The 26,297-nt window shown below is 36.6% G+C and overlaps 1 protein-coding gene across 7 annotated transcripts in view; it reads right to left on the bottom strand.

Annotated features, from left to right (window-relative positions):
- Positions 1-26,297, bottom strand: part of SRP54 (signal recognition particle 54) — a 75,453-nt gene that overhangs the window by 26,558 nt on the left and 22,598 nt on the right. For 4 of the 7 annotated variants that reach the window (XM_077126960.1, XM_077126957.1, XM_077126958.1 and 1 more), the window contains one exon: positions 10,973-11,079. In XM_077126960.1, coding sequence (XP_076983075.1) covers positions 10,973-11,050 — 78 coding nt within the window. In that variant the 5' untranslated portion in view covers positions 11,051-11,079. Of the gene's footprint in view, positions 1-8,414; positions 8,469-10,972; positions 11,080-12,618; positions 12,826-26,297 lie in introns of those variants that run through there. The other 3 variants (XM_077126959.1, XM_077126956.1, XM_077126961.1) reach the window with 3 other exon arrangements.

The following is a 26,297-nucleotide window of genomic DNA, read 5'->3' on the forward strand; positions in this document are numbered from 1 at the left end:
ACCATATCAACAGACGAGTAGAACATATGGAATAAAAATAAATAATAGGGGAAACACCAAGCCGTGGTGGCCGGTGGCCGGCGCCCCTCCCCCCCAGGCAGCTTCCCAGAGGGAAAGGAAAGAGACTCTAAACCTGGTCAAGGCAGAGGTCGCTCATTGGGCTCACGGCAAAAGAGGAAAGGGGAGGAAATGGAGGTTTTAGTGGCTGTGTTTCTATGCAGGCTTGGCAGCTTCTAGATTCAGTGGCAGGACTTCTCAGGCTACAACTGCCCCAGGCATAGGCACAAACGGCTGCTTTCAGGGCTGTCTCCCACCTGTGCCTTCCCCAGGGGAGGGGTGAAGCCCAACTCAGGTGGAATCCTTCCCTCAAGGAATTCAGACCCCAGGGCTTGGCAATTTGAAGCCATTAAAACCAGCCTACAACCTCCCCTCCATCTCCACCATGCCCCCAGCAGGGAAAGTCTTCCAAAGTTAAAAGTGCCGTAACATCTTTTGCTGGTGCGACCCGCAGACAGACAAGCACCACATACTGGGCAGGATAAGAAAAACAGAGCCCAGAGACTTCACAGGAAAGTCTTTTAACCTGCTGGGTCTCACCCTCAGGGAAAACTGACGCAGGTGACTCCTTGCCCCGGATAGGAGGCCAGTTTAGTTCGGGAAAACTCGGCTTGAGTCTAAAACACCTACGTAGACCCTCCTAAGGGTGGGGAGGGAAAAGGCACCATACAAGCAGGGCAAGAAACAAGAAAACAAGAACTGAAAAATTCTCCTCTGTTAAACAAAACCTAAGCTAGAGGTCCGAAAAAGCTGAACTGAAGGTCAAAGAACAGAGAGACAACAAATTCATCCAGCAAGAAAACCCTAGGTAAGAGAAGTGAAAGCAATCTCCACAATAAACTAATTAAGGTAATTAAATGTCTACACGCCAGCAAAAAATAACAAATCACACCAGGAAAATTGAAGATATGGCCCAGTCAAAGGAACAAACCAATAGCTCAAATGAGATACAAGAGCTGAAACAACTAATTCAGAATATATGAACAGACACGGAAAACCTCATCAAAAACCAAATCAATGAATTGAGGGAGGATATGAAGAAGGCAAGGAATGAACAAAAAGAAGAAATCGAAACTCTGAATAAAACAAATCATGGAACTTATGGGGATGAAAGGTACAGTAGAAGAGATGACAAAAACAATGGAAACCTACAATTGTAGATTTCAAGAGACAGAGGTTAGGATTAGTGAACTGGAGGACGGAACATCTGAAATCCGACAAGATACAGAAACTACAGGGAAAAAAATGGAAAAATATGAACAGGGACTCAGGGAACTGAATGATAATATGAAGCGCACAAATATACGTGTTGTGGGTGTCCTGGAAGGAGAAGAGAAGGGAAAAGGAGGAGAAAAACTAATGGAAGAAATTACCACTGAAAATTTCCCAACTCTTATGAAAGACCTAAAATTACAGATCTAAGAAGTGCAGCACACCCCAAAGAGAATAGATCCAAATAGGCGTTCTCCAAGATACTTACTAGTCAGAATGTCAGAGGTCAAAGAGAAAGAGAGGATCTTGAAAGCAGCAAGAGAAAAGCAATCTATCACATACAAGGGAAACCCAATAAGACTATGTGTAGATTTCTCAGCAGAAACCATGGAGGCAAGAAGACAGTGGGATGATATATTTAAATTACTAAAAGAGAAAAACTGCCAACCAAGAATTCTATATCCAGCAAAATTATCTTTCAAAAATGAGGGAGAAATTAAAACATTTTCAGACAAAAAATCACTGAGAGAATTTGTGACCAAGAGAACAGCTCTGCAAGAAATACTAAAGGGAGCACTAGAGACAGATATGAAAAGACAGAAGAGAGAGGTGTGGAGAAGACTGTAGAAAGAAGGAAAATTAGATATGACATATAAAATACAAAAGGCAAAAATGGTAGAGGAAAGTACTACCCAAACAGTAGTAACACTAAATGTTAATGGATTGAACTCCCCAATCAAAAGACATAGACTGGCAGAATGGATTAAAAAACAGGATCCTACTATATGCTGTCTACAGGAAACACATCTTAGACCCAAAGATAAACGTAGGTTGAAAGCGAAAGGTTGGGAAAAGATATTTCATGCAAATAACAACCAGAAAAGAGCAGGAGTAGCTATACTAATATCCAACAAATTAGACTTCAAATGTAAAACAGTTAAAAGAGACAAAGAAGGATACTATGTACTAATAAAAGGAACAATTCAACATGAAGACATAACAATCATAAATATTTTGCCCCAAACCAGAATGCCCCAAAATACATGAGGCAAACACTGAAAAGGGAAATAGACACATCTACCATAATAGTTGGAGACTTCAATTCCCCATTCTCATCAATGGACAGAACATCTAGACAGAGGATCAATAAAGAAACAGAGAATTTGAATATTACAATAAATGAGCTAGACTTAACAGACATTTATAGGACATTACTGTATGAGCCAAGTGTTAAAACAAGACCTGCAGGTTTTGTTGGGAGCAGCTGGCCTCAGGATGGCAGCAGTAAACTGTGGAGATTGTTATGTAGAGCAGTCTGGGAGGAACAGAATGTTTACCCCAAATGGTTATGCTAAGTGTGAAGGAAGGGAGCACTGAAAAATAAGCTCTCTGTTCTTTCAAGAAATGCATGCATGCCTTTTGTCACCCTGCAGTATTTAAGTAGGCTCTGGATAAGAATAAAGTTGTCTGAAGTCTGTCTGAAGTAAACTCAAGCTTCAGACCCCTTGAGCCCGTCTGTGTCTTTCTTTCTTTCTTTGTTTCTTTCTTCCTTTCTTTTTTTCTCATCATTCCTTAATATCCTTCGAGCTCCGTTTCAATAGGAAGCAACACATTATACCCCACAACAGCAGGACACACTTTTTCTGAAGTGCTCACGGATCATTCTCAAAGATAGATCATATGCTGGGTCACAAAGCAAGTCTCAACAAATTTAAAAAGATTGAAAGAATACAAAACACTTTCTCAGATCATAAGGGAATTAAGTTGGAAATCAATAATAGGCAAAGCGCCAGAAAATTCACAAATATGTGGAGGCTCAACAATACACTCTTAAACAACCAGTAGGTCAAGGAAGAAATTACAAGAGAAATCAGTGAATATCTCGAGAAAAATGAAAATGAGAACACAACGTATCCAAACTTATGGGATGCAGCAAAGGCCGTGCTAAGAGGGAAATTTATTGCCCTAAATGCCTATATCAAAAAATAAGAAAGGGTAAAAATTCGGGAATTAACTGTCCACTTGGAAGAACTGGAGAAAGAACAGCAAACTAACCCCAAAGCAAGCAAAAGGAAAGAAATAACAAAGATTAGAGCAGAAATAAATGAAATTGAGAACATGAAAACAATAGAGAAAATCAATAAAACCAACTTCTGGTTGGTTTCTATGAGAAAATCAATAAGATTGATGGGCCCTTAGCAAGATTGGCAAAAAGAAGAAGAGAGAGGATGCAAATAAATAAGATCAGAAATGGAAGATGAGACATAACCACTGACCTCACAGAAATAAAGGAGGTAATAACAGGATACTACGAACAACTTTATGCCAATAAATACAACAATGTAGATGAAATGGACAACTTCCTAGAAAGGCATGAACAACCAACTTTGACTCAAGAAGAAATAGATGACCTCAACAAACCAATCACAAGTAAAGAACTTGAATCAGTCATTAAAAAGCTTCCCAAAAAGAAAAGTCCAGGACCAGATGGCTTCATATGTGAATTCTACCAAACATTCAAGAAAGAATTAGTACCAATCCTGCTCAAACTCTTCAAAAAAATTGAAGTGAAGGGAAAGCTACCTAATTCATTCTATGAAGCCAACATCACCCTCATACCAAAACCAGATAAAGATATTACTAAGAAAGAAAACTACAGACCAATCTCTCTAATGAATATAGATGCAAAAATCCTCAACAAAATTCTAGCAAATTGAATCCAGCAACACATTAAAATAATCACACATCATGATCAAGTAGGATTCATTCCAGGTATGCAAGGATGGTTCAACATAAGAAAATCAATTAATGTAATATATCATATCAACAAATCAAAGCAGAAAAATCACATGATCAATCAATTGATGCAGAAAAGGCATTTGACAAAATTCAACATCCTTTCATGTTGAAAACACTTCAAAGGATAGGAATACAAGGAAAATTCCTTAAAATGATTAAGGGAATATATGAAAAACCCACAACTAATATATTCCTCAATGGGGAAAAACTGAAAACTTTCTACCTAAGATCAGGAACAAGACAAGGATGTCCACTATCATCACTGTTATTCAACATTGTGTTGGAAGTTCTAGCCAGAGCAATTAGACAAGAAAAAGAAATACAAGGCATCAAAATTGGAATGGAAAAAGTGAAACTATCACTATTTGCAGATGATATGATACTATATGTCGAAAACTCTGAAAAATTCACAGCAAAACTACTAGAGCTAATAAACGAGTACAGCAAAGTGTCAGGGTACAAGATCAACATTCAAAAATCTGTAGTGTTTCTAGACACTAGTAATGAACAAGCGGAGGGGGAAATCAAGAAAGGAATTCCATTTACAATTGCAACTAAAAGAATAAAATACTTAGGAATAAATTTAACTAAAGAGACAAAAGACCTATACAAAGAAAACTACAAAAAACTGTTAAAAGAAATCACAGAAGACCTAAATAGATGGAAGGGCATACTGTGTTCATGGGCTGGAAGACTAAATATAGTTAAGATGTCAATTCTACCTAAATTGATTTACAGATTCAACGCAATAACAATCAAAATCCCAACAACTTACTTTTCAGAAATTGAAAAACCAATAAGCAAATTTATCTGGAAAGGCAGGGTGCCCCGAATTGCTAAAAGTATCTTGAGGAAAAAAAATGAAGCTGGAGGTCTCACGCTGCCTGACTTTAAGGCATACTATGAAGCCACAGTGGTCAAAATAGCATGGCACTGGCATAAAGATAGATGTGTTGACCAGTGGAATCGAATAGTGTGTTCAGATATAGACCCTCTCATCTATGGACATTTGATCTTTGATAAGGCAGTCAAGCCAACTCACCTGGGACAGAACAGTCTCTTCAATAATGGTACCTAGAGAACTGGATATCCATATGCCAAAGAATCAAAGAGGACCTGTATCTCACACCCTACACAAAAGTTAACTCAAAACGGATCAAAGATCTAAACATTAGGTCTAAGACCATAAAACAGTTTGAGGAAAATGTAGGGAAATATCTTATAAATCTTATAATTGGAGGCGATTTTACAGACTTTACACCTAAAGCAAGAGCACTGAAGAAATGAATAAATAAATGGGAATGCCTCAAAATTAACACTTTTGTGCATCAAAGAACTTCATCAAGAAAGTAAAAAGACACCCTACACAATGGGAGACAATATTTGGAAATGACATATCAGATAAAGGTCTAGTATTCAGAATTTATAAAAAGATTGTTCAACTCAACAACAAAAAGATAGCCAACCCAATTACAAAATAGGAAAAAGACTTGAACAGACACTTCTCAGAAGAGGAAATACAAATGGCCAAAAGGCACATGAAGAGATGCTCAACGTCCCTGGCCATTAGAGAAATGCAAATCAAAACCACAATGAGATATCATCTCACACCCACCAGAATGGCCATTATCAATAAAACAGAAAATGACAAGTGCTGGAGAGGATGTGGAGAAAGAGGCACACTTATTCACTGCTGGTGGGAATGTCAAATGGTGCAACCTCTGTGGAAGGCAGTTTGGTGGTTCCTCAAAAAGCTGAATATAGAATTGCCATATGACCCAGCAATACCATTGCTTGGTATCTACTCAGAGGACTTAAGGGCAAAGACATAAACGGACATTTGAACACCAATGTTTATAGCAGCATTATTTACAACTGCAAGGAGATGGAAACAGCCAAAATGTCCATCAACAGACGAGTGGCTAAACAAACTGTGGTATATACAAATGATGGAATATTATGCAGCTTTAAGACAGAACAAACTTATGAAGTATGTAACAACATGGATGGACCTTGAGAACATTATGCTGAGTGAGACTAGCCAAAAACTAAAGGACAAATACTGTATGGTCTCACTGACATGAACTGACATTAGTGAATAAACTTGGAACATTTTGTTGGTAACAGAGATCATCAGGAGACAGAAATAGGGTAAGATATTGGGTAATTGGAGCTGAAGGGATAAAGACTGTGCAACAGGACTAGATACAAAAACTCAGAAATGGACAGCGCAATACTACCTAACTATAATATAATTATTATGTTAAAACACTGAATGAGGCTGCATGTGAGAATGATAGAAGGAGGAGGGCTGGGGACATAAATGAAAGCAGAAAGAAAGATAGATGTTAAAGATTAAAAAGGTATAATCTAGGAATGTCTAGAGTGTATAATAATAGTGAAACGTACAAGGTACAATTTTAAAAATGTTTTTGCATGAGGAAGAACAAAGGAACGTCATTATTGAAGGGTACTGAAAATAGATGGTAATTAATATTTTAAAATGTCACCTTCTGTGTGAGACTAAAGCAAAAAATGTTTATTAGTTACAAAATTTATATTTTGACTAGTGCATTTCCTAATATAACTTATGTAGATAGTTTGATTGAATGCCATAAGTACTTGGAATCTCAGGTAGGACATGAGATTTTGCTGGTTTGTCCAGAGTGATGCTCCGATGAATCCCAGAGTGATTCGATCAGTGACTGGAAAAGTATCTGCAAAGCCCCCTTCGGGGAGTGGTGAAAACGGGGAGAAATTCAACTTCCCCAAGTTGAATTCTTGATATTCTCACAAACAGTGTGGACAACCAAAGCTATAGGCAGAGCCCCCAGTCTTGGGGTTTGTTCATATGAAACTTAATCCCGCAAAGGATAGGTAGGTCAAGTCTACTTAAAATTTAGGCCTAAGAGTCACCCCCAAGAGAGCCTCTTTTGTTGCTCAGATGTGGCCCCTCTCTCCAGCCAACACAACGAGCAGTCTCACCACCCTACCCCCTCTCTGCGTGGGACATGACTCCCAGGAGTGTGGACCTTCCTGGCAACATGGGACAGAGATCTTAGAATGAATGGAGACTCAACATCAAGGGATTGAGAAAACCTTCTTGACCAAAAGGGGGAAGAGGGAAATGAGACAAAGTGTCAATGGCTGAGAGATTTCAAACAGAGTCAAGAGGTTATCCTGGAGGTTATTCTTATGCATCAAGTAGATATCATCTTGTTATTCAAGATGTAATGGAGAGGCTGGAGGGAACTGCCTGAAAATGTAGAGCTGTGTTCCTGTAGCCATGTTTCTTGAGGATGACTGAATAATGATACAGCTGTCAGAATGTGACTGTGTGATTGTGAAAACCTTGTGTCTGATGTTTCTTTTATCTACCTTGTCAACAAAGGAGTAGAATATATGGAATAAAAATAAATAATAGGGGGAACAAATGCTAAAATAAATTTAGTTTAAATGCTAGTGATCAATGAAAGCGAGGGGTAAGGGGGATTGTATGTATAATTTTTTTTTCTGTTATTGTTTTATTTCTTTTTCTGTTGTCTTTTTATTTCTTTTTCTAAATCGATGCATATACAACTATGTGATGATATTAAGAATTACTGATTATATATGTAGAATGGAATGATATGTTAATATTTTTGTTTGTTGTTAATTTTTTTAAATTAATAAATAAAAATTTTAAAAAAGTATATCCACTGAGTTTGTGGCACAGGTACAATGTGAAAATATTCACTGGATGAGAAACTAATTGAAAATTCTCAGGAATGCTGAATATTTGACTCTTTGAACCAAAATCTCTCATTCACTAGCTTGTATGTGAACGAGACTGATTAAACATTTGCCTTTAACTCTGATTTTGTCTTTTAGTCAGAGTTTAACACTTTTCCACTACTTCTCCATGTCATATGGTACATGTGACTAAAGAAATGAGAGGGAATGGCAAAGACAGAGGAAGCTGGACATGCAATTTATTAACTTCTCATTTATTCCCACTTGAAGAATTCTGAGTGGATGTGAAATTAGCCTGTAAATGTTACGTAGATATATTTATCCTATTCACTGATGAATGGAATCCCTAAGATTTCCAATGGTATTTTCAAGCTTCTCTCCCTATAATTTCCTTTGGTGCTACTGGAAAGGATTGTGCATTAGACCAACCACTAGTTTTGTCTAGTAACAACATTTTTTATTTCTCAGAGCTCTTTTAAATATAACCAAAGCACCATGGAAACAGTACTTAATTATAATTACATATTTGTATAAGAATTTATACTTTGCAAAACATTCATGTACTTTATCTCCTGGAATCATCTATGTTAAATGGTATTTTTCTTGTTCCTTACCCAGATTGTAAACTGTGTAGGAAGAGGCCCTGGTTTATACTTCCGTATTTCTCACTGGAAAACAGAACATTGAATAATTGAAATTCCTCTCCTTATCTTTTTTTTTTTTTTTTTAAACTGGGTCCTATTTACCTAGCTTTTAGGAGGAAGAGGCACATCAAAAAATAAATGATTTGCTATCAGGGTTTCAATCAGAAATATGATTCTAGCAGCTGTCTTGTAATCACACACTCCCTCTGCATCAGTGGTACTGTCTAGAAATCACTCCTCTTCAGCATAAAGATCTCAATGCATCAGTCCCTTCTATGACTGAAGAAAGACAACTTAGTGGAAAGAATTATGTTTAGAAAAAAAAATTCACAGCAAGAAAGAAAACAAAACAAAAAAAGCATTTCAAAAATCTGAAGTGCCTTCAAAGTCATAGTTCTCCCCTGTTTCAGTTAAATGAGGATATAGTTCAACTATATTTGTGGTATATAATATCTAAGATATTAACATCTAAGAACTTAGCAGATGTTCATACGAATCTAGCTTTGCTGTGGACCCAGCCTGATCCTTGAATATTAGTAAACCAATAAAATATGAAAGTATGATGTTTGTAAAAAAAAATAATAATAATGACAGACACCAAACCATAGATCCAGGAAGCTCAGAGGACAGCAATCAAAGGATAAATACCCAAAAATCTATACCAAGGCATATCAGATTCAAACTGCAGAAAATTCAAGATGACAAAGAAAAAATCTTTAAAAACACCTTAGCTATAAAGAACAAGGATAAGAATTACACTAGATTTCTCTTCAGAAACCATATAAGCAAAAAGAGTAGAGTGAAATATTTAAAGAGTTGAAAGAAAGAAACAGCAACCAGAATTCAGTACACAGTGAAATTATCCTTTAGAAGTGAAGGAGAAATGAAGACTTTTTTGGGTAGGCAAAAATTGAAAGAATTTATGACCAGTTGATCTGCCATGAAAGAAATGTTAAAAGAAGTTCTTCAGAGAGAAGGAAAATAATAAAGGTCAGCAATTCAGGTCTTCATAAAGAAAGGAAGAATGCTTGAGAAGGAATAAATGGAGGTAAATAAAACATTTTACTTCTCTTATTCATAATTGATCTAACAGATAATAGTTTGTTCAAAATAAGAGCAATATATTTGACTATAGCTTATGGATAAGTGGAATTTTTGAAAGCAATGTTATAATGGACAGGAAGGAGGAACTGGGAATATTGTATTACTAGATACCTTTACTATCTGTGAAGCAGTCAGTATAGTTATTTGAAAGTAGTCTTGGACTAGTTATAAATCTATATTGCAAATTCTAGGGTAACTACTAAAAAACCTTTTTTTAAAAGAATTGATATGCTGAGAGAAGAAAGAAAATGGAATCATATATTGCTCAGTTAAAAACCAAAGAAGGCAGAAAACATGTTACAAATATGGTAAATATCAATGCAATTATATCAATAACCACTGTAGATATGAATGGTTTCAATATATCAATAAGTTTATAGACTGGATTAAAAAATAAGATCCAACTATATGAGGTCTACTAGAAACCCAGTTTAAATATAGACACAGGTGTATTAAAAATACTGGAACATTCGGGAGGCTACACTCTTACACAAGCTTCAGCTAGATATTGCTAATTACTATGGTTTGCCAAAGCTCAACCAAAACCATTCCTGTTAATCCTAAAGAACATCTAGGGCTCTATCTGAGATTCTACAAAAGTTTCAGGCACTAAGATTACTTTCCAGAAACCTAAAACCTCCAGATGGGTTCCTACATCAGATAAGCCCTGAAATCCAGAGAGACAGTGGTCTCCAAGAACATCAATTAGTTCCATCCCCCATCTCATAATATTGAGATGAAAAGTTAGAATGGGCATGGTCCAAATACCCCTACAGATTGGAAGAAAGATCAAAGGAGAAGGATTTATAACAGAGAAGATAGGGTTTAGCAAATGAGTATGACTGCTGAATCATTATAGTGAGATTTCTTTTAGTCTCCAGTGTCTAGGAGCAGCTAGAAGGAAAAACCTAAAATTGTGAAACTAAACCATACCAAACTCTGAAATCTGTTCCATAAATACTTGTTACAATGTACTTTGAAACTTACTCCTTTTTTGTATATATGTTATATTTCACAATAAAAAATGTAAAAAAAAAACATATTTGGGTCAGAGAAAGATAAGAAGTATTGGTATGTTAATACTAACCAACAGAGAGCTGGAATAACTATATTTATTCCTGACAGAGAAAACAATGAACATTTCCAAATGTAAGACATTTCTAAATTATAAAAATGTATATTTTTTTCACTTGTAAGTTAAGATTTTTTCCCCCCTTTTTGGTAATTCTTTATATAGTGAGTTGAAGTTGGCAGTAAGCACCTTTCAAAAAAAACCATAAGGTACTGAATGTGGTTTTAGGTTTTTGTCTATAGGAAGCAAATCAACATCAAAAGAAATAAAAACATTAAAGTTACCAATTTATCTATCTCCCTGATGTTAGTGATGATACACAATATATACTGGTTTCACAAATTTTACATACCTCTTCATTGATAATGGTGGCATTGCTCAATGAGCGTAATGCTGACGTTATTTTTCTTCCAAGATCTGCTAGTACCATCTTGAAGGCTCAAGACACACTTAATAAATCTAAGAAGAAAAAAAAATTAAATGAAAGCAATTAATTGTAAAGCATCCATTTCATTTCCTATAACTGAAGACTTCTAAAGAGTTACATTTAAGTTCAAATCATTCTAGTATTTAGTTACCATAATTTCAGTTTTTCTATAGCCTCAATCTGAACCGTCAATACAATCATGTCCAAAATATAATGCTGATATTTGGTTATGATGCCTTACATTTTAATACCAAATTGGAATCTTCTATGTGAAATTATATTCTTTAGGAAATAATGATATGACTCAAATCTGTTCTCATTTTGGTCCAATACTTGTGAATACAAATAACTGACTTGTGTATCATACACATCTTTAAATGTTTAAAAAAAACAGAGTGAGAAAGGAAAAGGGGAACTCACCACCCAGGAATATTGTCAAACTTACAATATTGAAGGACTTTGCAAACTATCTGATTCTTGCTCGTAAGTCCCTCTTCTTCCAAAATTAACTAAAAAGTCACTTATCTTTTCTTGCACGAAGAAAAACAACTATTAAGCAATAACTATAAGAAAAGCACTGTGCTAAATGAGTCTACATCCATTACAACCATTACACTATATTATAACCATGGAAATAGTTATTATTACTCTTTCTATTTTACAGTTGTTGTGGTTCCCCAACTCTAAAACAAGATAACCTCTAAGGTCCTTTACAGTTCTAAAAGCCTATGGTTTTATAAAGTATATAAATGCACCAGCTACCCATAGGATGAAGGTACAGAGTAAATATGATTTGTAGTTCCATCCCTCAAGCTGCTCATCAACTGCCAATAATTACCTCTATAAAATTTCAAAGGATGACAAAACAATGTTGGTGGAGGTGGACACAGAAGGTTTTATTGAAATGGTTGAATATGAAGTTAGTCCTGAAATATGAGCAGAATTTGGATAAGTCAAGAAGAGGTAGGATGAGAAATGTGAGGAAGGTGAAATGGCATAAACAGAAACAGAGACACAGAAAAGCCTAGGACATACTTATGCCTTATATATACACTGAAATTTACAGGTTTCTGTGCATTTTTGGGGGGACAGTAAATAAAGCATTCTGGCCAAGACAGAAGGTTATATCATTAAAAGAAAACATTGTAAGGGCTCTGAAGCAAAAACCAGTTTAAGGAATATCAACTGTCCAATTTGAGCAATATCGGCAGAAAAGTTAGTTGTTCAAAAGAACTGTTTTGGCAATCTTTTCCAAGCTGATCTAGTCTAATTAAGTCAAGAAAGATTATCCAGACTAAATTCCATGTATGCAGTATCCAGGAGATTAAAAGAACAGAAACAGAAGAAGAAAACCAAGCAGGCAAATAGATGACAATTCACCAGGGGGACTGGAGAAATGAGAGGAGTCAAAAAAAAAAGCAGGAAGAGAAAATGTACTAGTACCTATCACCAGTAAAGCGATATTCCTGGTTGAGTTATAAATTAAATACTATACTCAGACTCAAAACTTTATAACTTAGAACTTAAAGACATTACCAATAACATTTGATGGAATTGAGAAAATCGCTTACCATAAATTTTTATAATTACATGGTCGCTTAACCTGAAAGAACAAGCACTTCATGGAAAATACTCCGGACTTTCAATTTCTTGTCCAAAACCCATTACACTAAATAGGTATTACCTAGGTAAGTATTCTTCATATAAGAAATAAGAATCAGCTGTTTCAGTCCATCGCTTTACTACCACACTACCAGAGTGATATAATTCTATTTATGACATCACAATACACATTTTTAGAGATCTTGTCATAAACAGATCATCCTCCATTTTAAAAGGTCATATTTGTGAACTGTTTTTTTTTTTTAGTTTTTATGCAATTTTACTGACATACGTTATATATTCACATACCATATAATCACCTAAAGTGTACAATAAGTGGTTCACCATATCATCATAAAGCTGCGCATTCATTATCACATTTAATTTCGGAATATTTTCATTACTCCAAAAAAAATTTAAATAAGAATAAAAATAAAAAAGAACACCCAAAACATCCTATATCCCCCATACCCCCCATTATTTATTTATTTATTGTCTTTATTTTCTTACTCATCTGTCTATAAATTGCATTTAGGGAGTGTCAGTCACAAGATTTTCACAATCACATGATCACACCTTAAAAGCGACATAGTTATATAGTCAAAAGTTTTCAAAAACTATCTATTACCAGGTTGAAATAGTTCCTCACAAGGCTGGCATTAACTTCATTCTTATTGACATTTTAAATTCACAGGACCACTTCAGAATGCATAATCCTAAACTAACATATTTGTAAAATTAAGATTTTTCCATAGTCCATTCTTGAAAGACAAACTTCACGTACATATAAGTAGAGTTAGAATATATTATAAATATAGAGCCCCAAACATGGTATATATTTCATAAAGGCAGGGGAAGGTTTGCTCAGGGCAGCAGGTTGAAGAGCAGGGATAAGGTCAAAGTATCTATGGTCTAGTTTGGACTCTGCCACTAAATGAGTTGACCTTAATAAAAGGATTTAAATTCCCTGTGCTTCAGTTCCCACATCTGACCAAATGTCAATTTACAACCTCCTATATTTCCATAATTAATTATGAAAATATTTAAGATTAATCAATAGGCCAAGCCCTTGATCTTGAGGCTTGCTCTTGTGAAGCTTATACAGGTAGCAGAGAAGCTTAGCCTACCTACAGGTATGCATTAAGAGTCACGTCCAGAGGCCCTCTTTTGTCGCTCAGATGTTGGCCTCTCATTCTCTAAGCCGAACTCCGCAAGTGAAAGCATCGCCCTCACCCCTATGTAGGACATGACATCCAGGGCTGAAAAAGTTTCCCTGGTGGCATCAGAGATGACTCCCAGGGATGAGACTAGCCCTTGCATTGTGGGACTGAAAATGCCATCCTGACCAAAAGGGGAAAAGAAGAGTAACAAATAAGGTATCAGTGGCTGTGAGAGTTCAAATAGAGTCAAGAGGCTACTCTAGAGGTCATTCATGCAAACTTCAGTTACACATTGCTACCTATCATAACTTGGCAAACTCCAACCAAAACAACCCCTGCCAATCCTAAAGAACCATCTAGAGTGTTATGTAAGATTCTACAAAGGTTCCATGCACTAGGGCAACTCCAGAAACATACAACCTCCAGATGGGTCCCTGGACCAGGTAAGTCCTGAACTGTAGAGGGGCCGGTCTCCTCAGAATATCAACTAGTTCTATCCCCCTATACCATATTACTGACAGTCCCTTCCAACATGAAAAAGTTAGAAAGGGCATAGCCCAAATACCCCTAAACAGTGGGAAAAAGATCCAAGTGATGGTGGAGTTATATGCAGAAGGTAGGGTTTAACAAATGAGTATGACTGCTAAATCATTATATTGATATTTCTTTTAGTTGTAACTTATAGCAGCTAGAAAAACTTAAAATTGTGGAATTATAACCTATATCAAACCCTGAAATCTGTTCTATAACTAATTGTTGTGATGTACTTTGAAATTTGTTGCTTTTTTACAAACATGTTATTTTGCACAAAAAAAGAGGAGGAGGATAGCAAATGAGGATAACTGTTGAATCATTATATTGATAGTTCTTTTGGTCTCCAGTGTCTTGGAGCAGCTAGGAGAAAAAAACAAAAAAATTGCAGAACTGTAACCCATAGCAAACTTTAAAATCTGTTCTATAACTACTTGTTAAAATGTACTTGGAAATTTATTGCTTTTTTGTATATATGTTATATCTTACAATAAGAGTTAAAAATATTTAAGGTTATAGAAGTATTTTGAAATATTCAATCGTCTAAACAAATATTGTCTGTTAGTAAGTTTTAAATGTGTATAGAGACCAAATTGCTGGGAAAGGTCTTGTTCCAAATGTTGGAGACTAACTGAGTGATGTGTAGACTCAGATTTATTTGCACAGGTTGATAAAAGAGGCAGAGCCAGAGAGAAGGGGCTGGGTTAAACACGGACTAATAACAATAGACTATGGTTTTCAGATTAATTTTTAGAAATAAGAAACAGGGATCTTTGAAGATGCATATAATGTGATCAAAATGTCATGTCTCATGAATTCTTTAATTTGTGACAGAAAGGATGGATTAAAAGGGTATATCTGGGGGCCAAGATGGCGGCTTAGTAAGGTACGTGCGTCTTAGTTCCTCCTCCAAAACAACTACTAGGTGAACTGAAACAGTGCAGAACAGCTCCCGGGGCCACGGTAGGGAATGGACACACAGCGTACCCCAGTCTGGACTGGCTAGTCTGACTGCGAGACTCGGCTGCGGTGAGATCCCCGAACGGCGCGCATTTTCCCGAGCAGCGGCAGCTGTGGCGGCCGGAGCTTCTCCCTCCCTCCTTCCCGGGCCGGCTGAGAGTCTCGGAGAGGCAAGTTCCCCAAGCCGAGGTGGCCGGTGCCCCTCTTTTGTAGGCGGCGTCCTGGTCCGGCTATGAGTCTTGGATCAGAGGGCTACCCAAGCCGCGGTGGCCCTCCCCCGCGGGCGGCTTCCTGGTCTGGTGGGGATTTCCACAGGCCGCGGCGGCCGGTGACCGACGGCCCTCCCCCGCAGGTGACTTTCTGGTCCAGTGGCGAATTCCCCGGGTCCGCTGCGGCCGGCGACCAGCCACAGGGTCCCCTCAAGCCACGGTGGCTGACGTCCCCATCACGCGCGGCCTCCCGAACCAACGGAGAGAATTGGATCGGAAATCCCCAGCCCACAGAGATCGGTGACTGGGGGGATCCCTTTCAAACATGTGAGACAAACGTGCGCCACGAGCGCCACCTACTGGGGAGGATAAGAAAAACAGAACCCAGAGATTTCACAGAAAAATCTCACAACCTTGTTGGGACCGACACCCAGGGAAATCTGACTAAATGCCCAAACGCCAGCAGCAGAAGATAACGGTCCACGCTCAGAAGATTGAGAATATGGCCCAGTCAAAGGAACAAACCAATAGTTCAAATGAGATACAAGAGCTGAGACAACTAATGCTGAATATACGAACAGAAATGGAAAAACTCTTCAAAAACCAAATCAATAAATTGAGGAAGGACATGAAGAAGACATGGGCTGAACAAAAAGAAGAAATAGAAAAACTGAAAAAACAAATCACAGAACTTATGGAAGTGAAGGATAAAGTAGAAAAGATGGAAAAAACAATGGATACCTACAATGACAGATTTAAAGAGACAGAAGATAGAATTAGTGATTTGGAGGATGGAACATCTGAATTCCAAAAAGAAACAGAAACTATCGGGAAAAGAATGGAAAAATTTGAACAGGGTATCAGGGAACTCAAGGACAATATGAACCGCACAAATATACGTGTTGTGGGTGTCCCAGAAGGAGAAGAGAAGGGAAAAGGAGGAGAAAAACTAATGGAAGAAATTATCACTGAAAATTTCCCAACTCTTATGAAAGACCTAAAATTACAGATCCAAGAAGTGCAGCGCACCCCAAAGAGAATAGACCCAAATAGGCGTTCTCCAAGACACTTACTAGTTAGAATGTCAGAGGTCAAAGAGAAAGAGAGGATCTTGAAAGCAGCAAGAGAAAAACAATCCATCACATACAAGGGAAACCCAATAAGACTATGTGTAGATTTCTCAGCAGAAACCATGGAAGCTAGAAGACAGTGGGATGATATATTTAAATTACTAAAAGAGAAAAACTGCCAACCAAGACGCCTATATCCAGCAAAATTATCCTTCAAAAATGAGGGAGAAATTAAAACATTCTCAGACAAAAAGTCACTGAGAGAATTTGTGACCAAGAGACCAGCTCTGCAAGAAATGCTAAAGGGAGCACTAGAGTCAGATACAAAAAGACAGAAGAGAGAGGTATGGAGAAGAGTGTAGAAAGAAGGAAAATCAGATATGATATATATAATACAAAAGGCAAAATGTTAGAGGAAAATATTATCCAAACGGTAATAACACTAAATGTTAATGGACTGAATTCCTCAATCAAAAGACATAGATTGGCAGAATGGATTAAAAAACAGGATCCTTCTATATGCTGTCTACAGGAAACACATCTTAGACCCAAAGATAAACATAGGTTGAAAGTGAAAGGTTGGGAAAAGATATTTCATGCAAATAACAACCAGAAAAGAGCAGGAGTGGCTATACTAATATCCAACAAATTAGACTTCAAATGTAAAACAGTTAAAAGAGACAAAGAAGGGCACTATATACTAATAAAAGGAATAATTAAACAAAAAGACATAACAATCATAAATATTTACGCACCGAACCAGAATGCCCCAAAATACGTGAGGAATACACTGCGAACACTGAAAAGGGAAATAGACTCATATACCATAATAGTTGGAGACTTCAATTCACCACTCTCATCAATGGACAGAACATCCAGACAGAGGATCAATAAAGAAATAGAGAATCTGAATATTACTATAAATGGGCTAGACTTAACAGACATTGATAGGACATTACATCCCACAACAGCAGGATACACCTTTTTCTCAAGTGCTCATGGATCATTCTCAAAGATAGACCATATGCTGGGTCACAAAGCAAGTCTTAACAAATTTAAAAAGATTGAAATCATACACAACACTTTCTCGGATCATAAAGGAAGGAAGCTGGAAATCAATAATAGGCGGAGTGCCAGAAAATTCAGAAATACGTGGAGGCTCAACAACACACTCCTAAACAACGACTGGGTCAAAGAAGAAATTGCTAGAGAAATTAGCAAATACCTCGAGGCGAATGAAAATGAAAACACAACATATCAAAACTTATGGGACGCAGCAAAGGCAGTGCTAAGAGGGAAACTTATTGCCCTAAATGCCTTTATCAGAAAAGAAGAAAAGGCAAAAATGCAGGAATTAACTGTCCACTTGGAAGAACTGGAGAAAGAACAGCAAACTAATCCCAAAGCAAGCAAAAGGAAAGAAATAACAAAGATTAGAGCAGAAATAAATGAAATTGAAAACATGAAAACAATAGAGAAAATCAATAAGGCCAGAAGTTGGTTCTTTGAGAAAATCAATAAGATTGATGGGCACTTAGCAAGATTGACAAAAAGAAGAAGAGAGAGGATGCAAATAAATAAGATCAGAAATGGAAGAGGAGACATAACTACTGACCTCACAGAAATAAAGGAGGTAATAACAGGATACTATGAACAACTTTACGCTAATAAATACAACAATTTAGAGGAAATGGACGGGTTCCTGGAAAGACATGAACAACCAACTTCGACTCAAGAAGACATAGATGACCTCAACAAAACAATCACAAGTAAAGAAATTGAATTAGTCATTCAAAAGCTTCCTAAAAAGAAAAGTCCAGGACCAGATGGCTTCACATCTGAATTCTATCAAACATTCCAGAAGGAATTAGTACCAACTCTCCTCAAACTCTTCAAAATAATCGAAGTGGAGGGAAAACTACCTAATTCATTCTATGAAGCCAACATCACCCTCATACCAAAACCAGGCAAAGATATTACAAAAAAAGAAAACTACAGGCCAATCTCTCTAATGAATATAGATGCAAAAATCCTCAATAAAATTCTAGCAAATCGTATCCAACAACACATTAAAAGAATTATACATCATGACCAAGTAGGATTCATCCCAGGTATGCAAGGATGGTTCAACATAAGAAAATCAATTAATGTAATACACCATATCAACAAATCAAAGCAGAAAAATCACATGATCATCTCAATTGATGCAGAGAAGGCATCTGACAAGATTCAACATCCTTTCCTGTTGAAAATACTTCAAAGGATAGGAATACAAGGGAACTTCCTTAAAATGATAGAGGGAATATATGAAAAACCCACAGCTAATATCATCCTCAATGGGGAAAAATTGAAAACTTTCCCCCTAAGATCAGGAACAAGACAAGGATGTCCACTATCACCACTATTATTCAACATTGTGTTGGAGGTTCTAGCCAGAGCAATTAGACAAGAAAAAGAAATACAACGCATCAAAATTGGAAAGGAAGAAGTAAAACTATCACTGTTTGCAGACGATATGATACTATAAGTCGAAAACCCGGAAAAATCCACAACAAAACTACTAGAGCTAATAAATGAGTACAGCAAAGTAGCAGGTTACAAGATCAACATTCAAAAATCTGTAGCATTTCTATACACTAGCAATGAACAAGCGGAGGGGGAAATCAAGAAACAAATCCCATTTACAATTGCAACTAAAAGAATAAAATACCTAGGAATAAATTTAACTAAAGAGACAAAAAACCTATATAAAGAAAACTACAAAACACTGCTAAAAGAAATCACAGAAGACCTAAATAGATGGACGGGCATACCGTGTTCATGGATTGGAAGACTAAATATAGTTAAGATGTCAATCCTACCTAAATTGATTTACAGATTCAATGCAATACCAATCAAAATCCCAACAACTTATTTTTCAGAAATAGAAAAACCAATAAGCAAATTTATCTGGAAGGGCAGGGTGCCCCGAATTGCTAAAAACATCTTGAGGGAAAAAAAAGAAGCTGGAGGTCTTGCACTGCCTGACTTTAAGGCATATTATGAAGCCACAGTGGTCAAAACAGCATGGTATTGGCATAAAGATAGATATATCAACCAATGGAATCGAATAGAGTGCTCAGATATAGACCCTCTCATCTATGGACATTTGATCTTTGATAAGGCAGTCAAGCCAACTCACCTGGGACAGAACAGTCTCTTCAATAAATGGTGCCTAGAGAACTGGATATCCATATGCAAAAGAATGAAAGAAGACCCATATCTCACACCCTACACAAAAGTTAACTCAAAATGGATCAAAGATCTAAACATTAGGTCTAAGACCATAAAACAGTTAGAGGAAAATGTAGGGAGATATCTTATGAATCTTACAATTGGAGGCAGTTTTATGGACCTTAAACCTAAAGCAAGAACACTGAAGAAGGAAATAAATAAATGGGAACTCCTCAAAATTAAACACTTTTGTGCATCAAAGAACTTCATCAAGAAAGTAGAAAGACAGCCTACACAATGGGAGACAATATTTGGAAATGACATATCAGATAAAGGTCTAGTATCCAGAATTTATAAAGAGATTGTTCAACTCAACAACAAAAAGACAGCCAACACAATTACAAAATGGGAAAAAGACTTAAATAGACACCTCTCAGAGGAGGAAATACAAATGGCCAAAAGGCACATGAAGAGATGCTCAATGTCCCTGGTCATTAGAGAAATGCAAATCAAAACCACAATGAGATATCATCTCACACCCACCAGAATGGCCATTATCAACAAAACAGAAAATGACAAGTGCTGGAGAGGATGCGGTGAAAGAGGCACACTTATCCACTGTTGGTGGGAATGTCAAATGGTGCAACCACTGTGGAAGGCAGTTTGGCGGTTCCTCAAAAAGCTGAATATAGAATTGCCATACGACCCAGCAATACCATTGCTGGGAATCTACTCAAAGGAATTAAGGGCAAAAACTCAAACGGACATTTGCACACCAATGTTTATAGCAGCATTATTTACAATTGCAAAGAGATGGAAACAGCCAAAATGTCCATCAATAGACGAGTGGCTAAACAAACTGTGGTATATACATACGATGGAATATTATGCAGCTTTAAGGCAGGATAAACTTATGAAGCATGTAATAACATAGATGGACCTAGAGAACATTATGCTGAGTGAATCTAGCCAAAAACTAAAAGACAAATACTGTATGGTCCCAATGATGTGAATCGACATTCGAGAATAAACTTGGAATATGTCATTGGTAACAGAGTTCAGCAGGAGTTAGAAACAGGGTAAGATAATGGGTAATTGGAGCTGATGGGATACAGACTGTGCAACAGGACTAGATACAAAAACTCAAAAATGGACAGCACAATAATACCTAATTGTAAAGTAATCATGTTAAAACACTGAATGAAGCTGCATCCGAGCTATAGGTTTTGTTTTGTTTTGTTTTGTTCTTACTATTATTACTTTTATTTTTTTTCTCTATATTAACATTCTATATCTTTTTCGGTTGTGTTGCTAGTTCTTCTAAACCGATGCAAATGTACTAAGAAACGATGATCATGCATCTATGTGATGATGTTAAGAATTACGGATTGCATATGTAGAATGGTATGATTTCTAAATGTTGGGTTAATTTCTTTTTTTCCGTTAATTAATAAAAAAAAAAAAGATGTAATGGAGAGGCTGGAGGGAATGCCTGATAATGTGGAGTTGTGTTCCAGTAGCCATGTTTCTTGATGATGATTGTATAATGATATTGCTTTCACAATGTGACTGTGTGATTGTGAAAACCTTGTGTCTGATGCTCCTTTTATCTACCTTGTCAACAAATGAGAGGAACATATGGAATAAAAATAAATAATAGGGGGAACAAATGTTAAAATAGATTTAGTTTGAAATGCTAGTGATCAATGAAAGGGATCAGTAAGGGGTATGGCCTGTAAAATTTTTTTTTCTGTTTCTTATATTTTTCTGTTGCCTTTTATTTCTTTGTCTGAATTGATGCTAATGTTCTGGGAAATAATCATGATGATGAATATGCAACTATGTGATGATATTGTGAATTGCTGAGTGTATGTGTTGGGAATGTTTGTTTCTTGTAATTTTTTTTAATTAATAAAATTTTTTTTAAAAGTACAAAAAAATAAAAATAGCTCCCAGCCAGAGCCCCCAGTCTTGAGGTTTGTTCATATGAAACTTAACCCCACAAAAGATAGGTCAAGTCTACTTAAAATTTAGGCCTAAGAGTCACCCCCCAAGAGAACCTCTTTTGTTGCTCAGATGGGGCCTCTATCTGCAGCCAACACAACAAGCAGTCTCACCACCCTACCCCTCTCTGCGTGGGACATGACTCCCAGGGGTGTGGACCTTCCTGGCAACGTGGGACAGAGATCTTGGTATGAGCTGAGAGTCAGCATCAAGGGATTGAGAAAAACCCTAGAATGAGTTGAGATTTAGCATCAAGGGATTGAGAAAACCTTCTTGACCAAAAGGGGCAAGAGGGAAATGAGACAAAGTGTCAATGGCTGAGAGATTCCAGAGTCGAGAGGTTATCCTGGAGGTTATTCTTATGCATCAAGTAGATATCATCTTGTTATTCAAGAAGTAATGGAGAGGCTGGAGGGAACTGCCTGAAAATGTAGAGCTGTGTTCCAGTAGTCATGTTTCTTGAGGATGATTGAATAATGATACAATAATAATGTCACAATGTGACTGTGTGATTGTGAAAACCTTGTGTCTGATGCTCCTTTTATCTACCTTGTCAACAAAGGAGTAGAACATATGGAATAAAAATAAATAATAGGGGGAAGAAATGCTAAAATAAATTTAGTTTGAAATGCTAGTGATCAATGAAAGCGAGGGGTAAGGGGTATAGTATGTATAATCTTTTTTTTTCTTTCCTGTGTTCATTTTATTTCTTTTTCTATTGTCTTTTTATTTCTTTTTCTGAATTAATGCAAATGTTCTAAGAAATGATGAATATGCAACTAAGTGATATTGTGAATTACTGATTATGTATGCTGATGTTTTATTTTGTTTATTTTTTAATTAATAAATAAATTTTTTTAAAAAAAGGGTATATCTGACAATGGGAAGCTCTGAAAGATATAGGAGTTTTTAAACTTAGATGTATTTAAGGAATACCTGGGAAGCTGATCTAAAGTGCAGATTCTGGGGCCATATTCCCACAGATTCTAATTCCACAGTAGTTCTGGTGCGGGCCTGTGATTCTTCATTCTAACTAGCTCCCATAGTGATCTGGTTGCTGACCTGGGACAACAGTATGTATTTCCTGCCATAGCCGTTCAATGCTCTAGTTTTCAGTTTATGTAGAGCTGGCTATGGGCAGAACAGAAGGAATTATTTAATGTTCCGTAAAGCCCACTGTGCTAGTTTGAAAGGATGTATGTATCCTTGAAAAGCCACGCTTTAATTAAAATTCCATTTCATAAAGGCAGAATAATCCCTATTCAATACTGTATGTAAAAAGATCGTCTCCCTGGAGATGTAAACCAATCAAGAGTGGTTGTTAAACTGGCTTAGGGAAGGCATGTTTCCACCCATCTGGGTGGGTCTTGATTGGTTTACTGGAGTCCTATAAAAGAGGAAACATTTTGGAGAATGAGCAATTCAGACAGAGCAGAGAAGAATGACATAGCTACAAACAGAGAGTTCATCAGCCAACACTTTGGAGATGAAGGGAAACGCCTCTCGGGGAGCTTCATGAAACAGGAAGCCAGGAGAGAAAGCTAGCAGACGACGCCATGCTCACCATGTGCTCTTCTAGCCAAGAGAAAAACTGTGACTGTGTTCACCATATGCCTTCTCACTTGAGAGAGAAACCCTGAACTTCATCAGCCTTCTTGAACCAAGTTATCTTTTCCTGGATGTCTTTGATTGGACATACTCCAATTGGGACATTTTCTCGGCCTTAGAAGTATAAACTAGCAACTTATTAAATTCCCCCTTTTTAAAAGCCGTTTTATTTCTGGTATATTGCATTCTGGCAGCTAGCAAATTAGAACACCCACAGACAGAAAGTTTTTTACAAAATGGAAAGTTCACATCTTTGACATTTTTTTCTGTTTCTTCCTACTAAATGTGCACATTTTAGCTTTTAGGGAGATATACAATAGATCTGTTTGGTCAGAAGTTTGACTTAATTGGCATATTAGAACATCTATTAGAACAGAGTGTGATGGTATTTTTTGTTCTCTTTTTATGTATGTGCCCAGCTGTCTTCACATAACTAAAATGGATCTTAAAAATACAAACAGTTTCATTTATATACTTAATACATGTTGTCATAGGATGTACTGCTGTCATCTGATCTAACCTCTCCAAAATCCTTGAGTCCATAAAGGTAAGCAAGAAACATACTCATTACTAAAAAAAAAACAAATCTTAGAACATGAAAGAAATCCTTCTATCTTATTCCACATATTTAATTCTCTTGTCATTTTAGATTATAAATCAATCAAACCAGTTTGGCACATGTCCACCAACTAAAAATAAGTTGTCAGAGTCCAAGCAGAAAGATAAAAATGTGAATTATTAATTGTATTAAACAACACAAAAAAGCCCAACATGATATTACCTAAAGAGATTTTATCAAATATAAATGGGACAATGATATGGTTTTCATCATACAATTAAAACATTATCATTTTTAGCCACAAATAATATCTATTGCATTTGTAGCATATTTGATGAAAGGATATTTTAACGGCGGCAAAAATAAAGAAGTCACTTATAGAATAATAGAATAAAAGGAAAGCTCTATTTTAAATTCATGCATTAAATTAGCATATTGATCTGGTGGCCATATTCACAACAACATCATCCTCTTGCATACTGTTAGTTCCCAAATGTCCATTACTGTAATAAAGCTAGAAAAGAAAATTAGCAGGAAGAGTGATGTTTTTCTTTTCAAAATGATTTTAGAACTTTATATAGTTCATACTGGAATGGGAATGAATATGTTAATTATTTTATAAATGGAGATTTTTAATTAATCTACATTGATATTATTTAAAACTAAATATAGGTTCTCAGCAGAATGTAATGATTTCCTCTCAAGAAGGGAAGATACCATGGCTTAAATGGAAATATGTCTAACTATGTCTTCTTAAACTAAGGGGGTACAAGGGTAGTTCAACGGCAGAATTCTCACTTGCCATGCGGGACACCCAGGTTCAATTCCTGACCTGTGCATTCCCCCATCCCCCATCCCCCAAATATCAATAAATGGGACTGCAATAATGGGGTAGTACAATGGGATAGTACAATAATGGGGTAGTACAATATTTGGAAACGACATATCAGATAAAGGTCTAGTATCCAGAATTTATAAAGAGATTGTTCAACTCAACAACAAAAAGACAGCCAATCCAATTACAAAATGGGAAAAAGATCTGAATAGACACTTCTCAGAAGAGGAAATACAAATGGCCAAAAGGCACATGAAGAGATGCTCAACGTCCCTGGCCATTAGAGAAATGCAAATCAAAACCACAATGAGATATCATCTCACACCCACCAGAATGGCCATTATCAATAAAACAGAAAATGACAAGTGCTGGAGAGGATGTGGAGAAAGAGGCACACTTATTCACTGCTGGTGGGAATGTCAAATGGTGCAACCTCTGTGGAAGGCAGTTTGGTGGTTCCTCAAAAGCTGAATATAGAATTGCCATATGACCCAGCAATACCATTGCTTGGTATCTACTCAGAGGACTTAAGGGCAAAGACATAAACGGACATTTGAACACCAACGTTTATAGCAGCATTATTTACAACTGCAAGGAGATGGAAACAGCCAAAATGTCCATCAACAGACGAGTGGCTAAACAAACTGCGGTATATACATACAATGGAACATTATGCAGCTTTAAGACAGAACAAACTTATGAAGTATGTAACAACATGGATGGACCTTGAGAACATTATGCTGAGTGAGACTAGCCAAAAACTAAAGGACAAATACTGTATGGTCTCACTGACATGAACTGACATTAGTGAATAAACTTGGAACATTTTGTTGGCAACAGAGACCATCAGGAGATAGAAATAGGGTAAGATATTGGGTAATTGGAGCTGAAGGGATAAAGACTGTGCAACAGGACTAGATACAAAAACTCAGAAATGGACAGCGCAATACTACCTAACTATAATATAATTATTATGTTAAAACACTGAATGAGGCTGCATGTGAGAATGATAGAAGGAGGAGGGCTGGGGACATAAATGAAAGCAGAAAGAAAGATAGATGTTAAAGATTAAGAAGGTATAATCTAGGAATGTCTAGAGTGTATAATAATAGTGAAACGTACAAGGTACAATTTTAAAAATGTTTTTGCATGAGGAAGAACAAAGGAATGTCATTATTGAAGGGTACTGAAAATAGATGGTAATTAATATTTTAAAATGTCACCTTCTGTGTGAGACTAAAGCAAAAAATGTTTATTAGTTACAAAATTTATATTTTGACTAGTGCATTTCCTAATATAACTTATGTAGATAGTTTGATTGAACGCCATAAGTACTTGGAATCTCAGGTAGGACATGAGATTTTGCTGGTTTGTCCAGAGTGATGCCCCGATGAATCCCAGAGTGATTCGATCAGAGACTGGAAAAGTATCTGCAAAGCCCCCTTCGGGGAGTGGTGAAAACGGGGAGAAATTCAACTTCCCCAAGTTGAATTCTTGAT

This window comes from Tamandua tetradactyla, chromosome 14 (genome assembly GCF_023851605.1).
Source record: "Tamandua tetradactyla isolate mTamTet1 chromosome 14, mTamTet1.pri, whole genome shotgun sequence".
Classification (NCBI taxonomy): domain Eukaryota; kingdom Metazoa; phylum Chordata; class Mammalia; order Pilosa; family Myrmecophagidae; genus Tamandua; species Tamandua tetradactyla.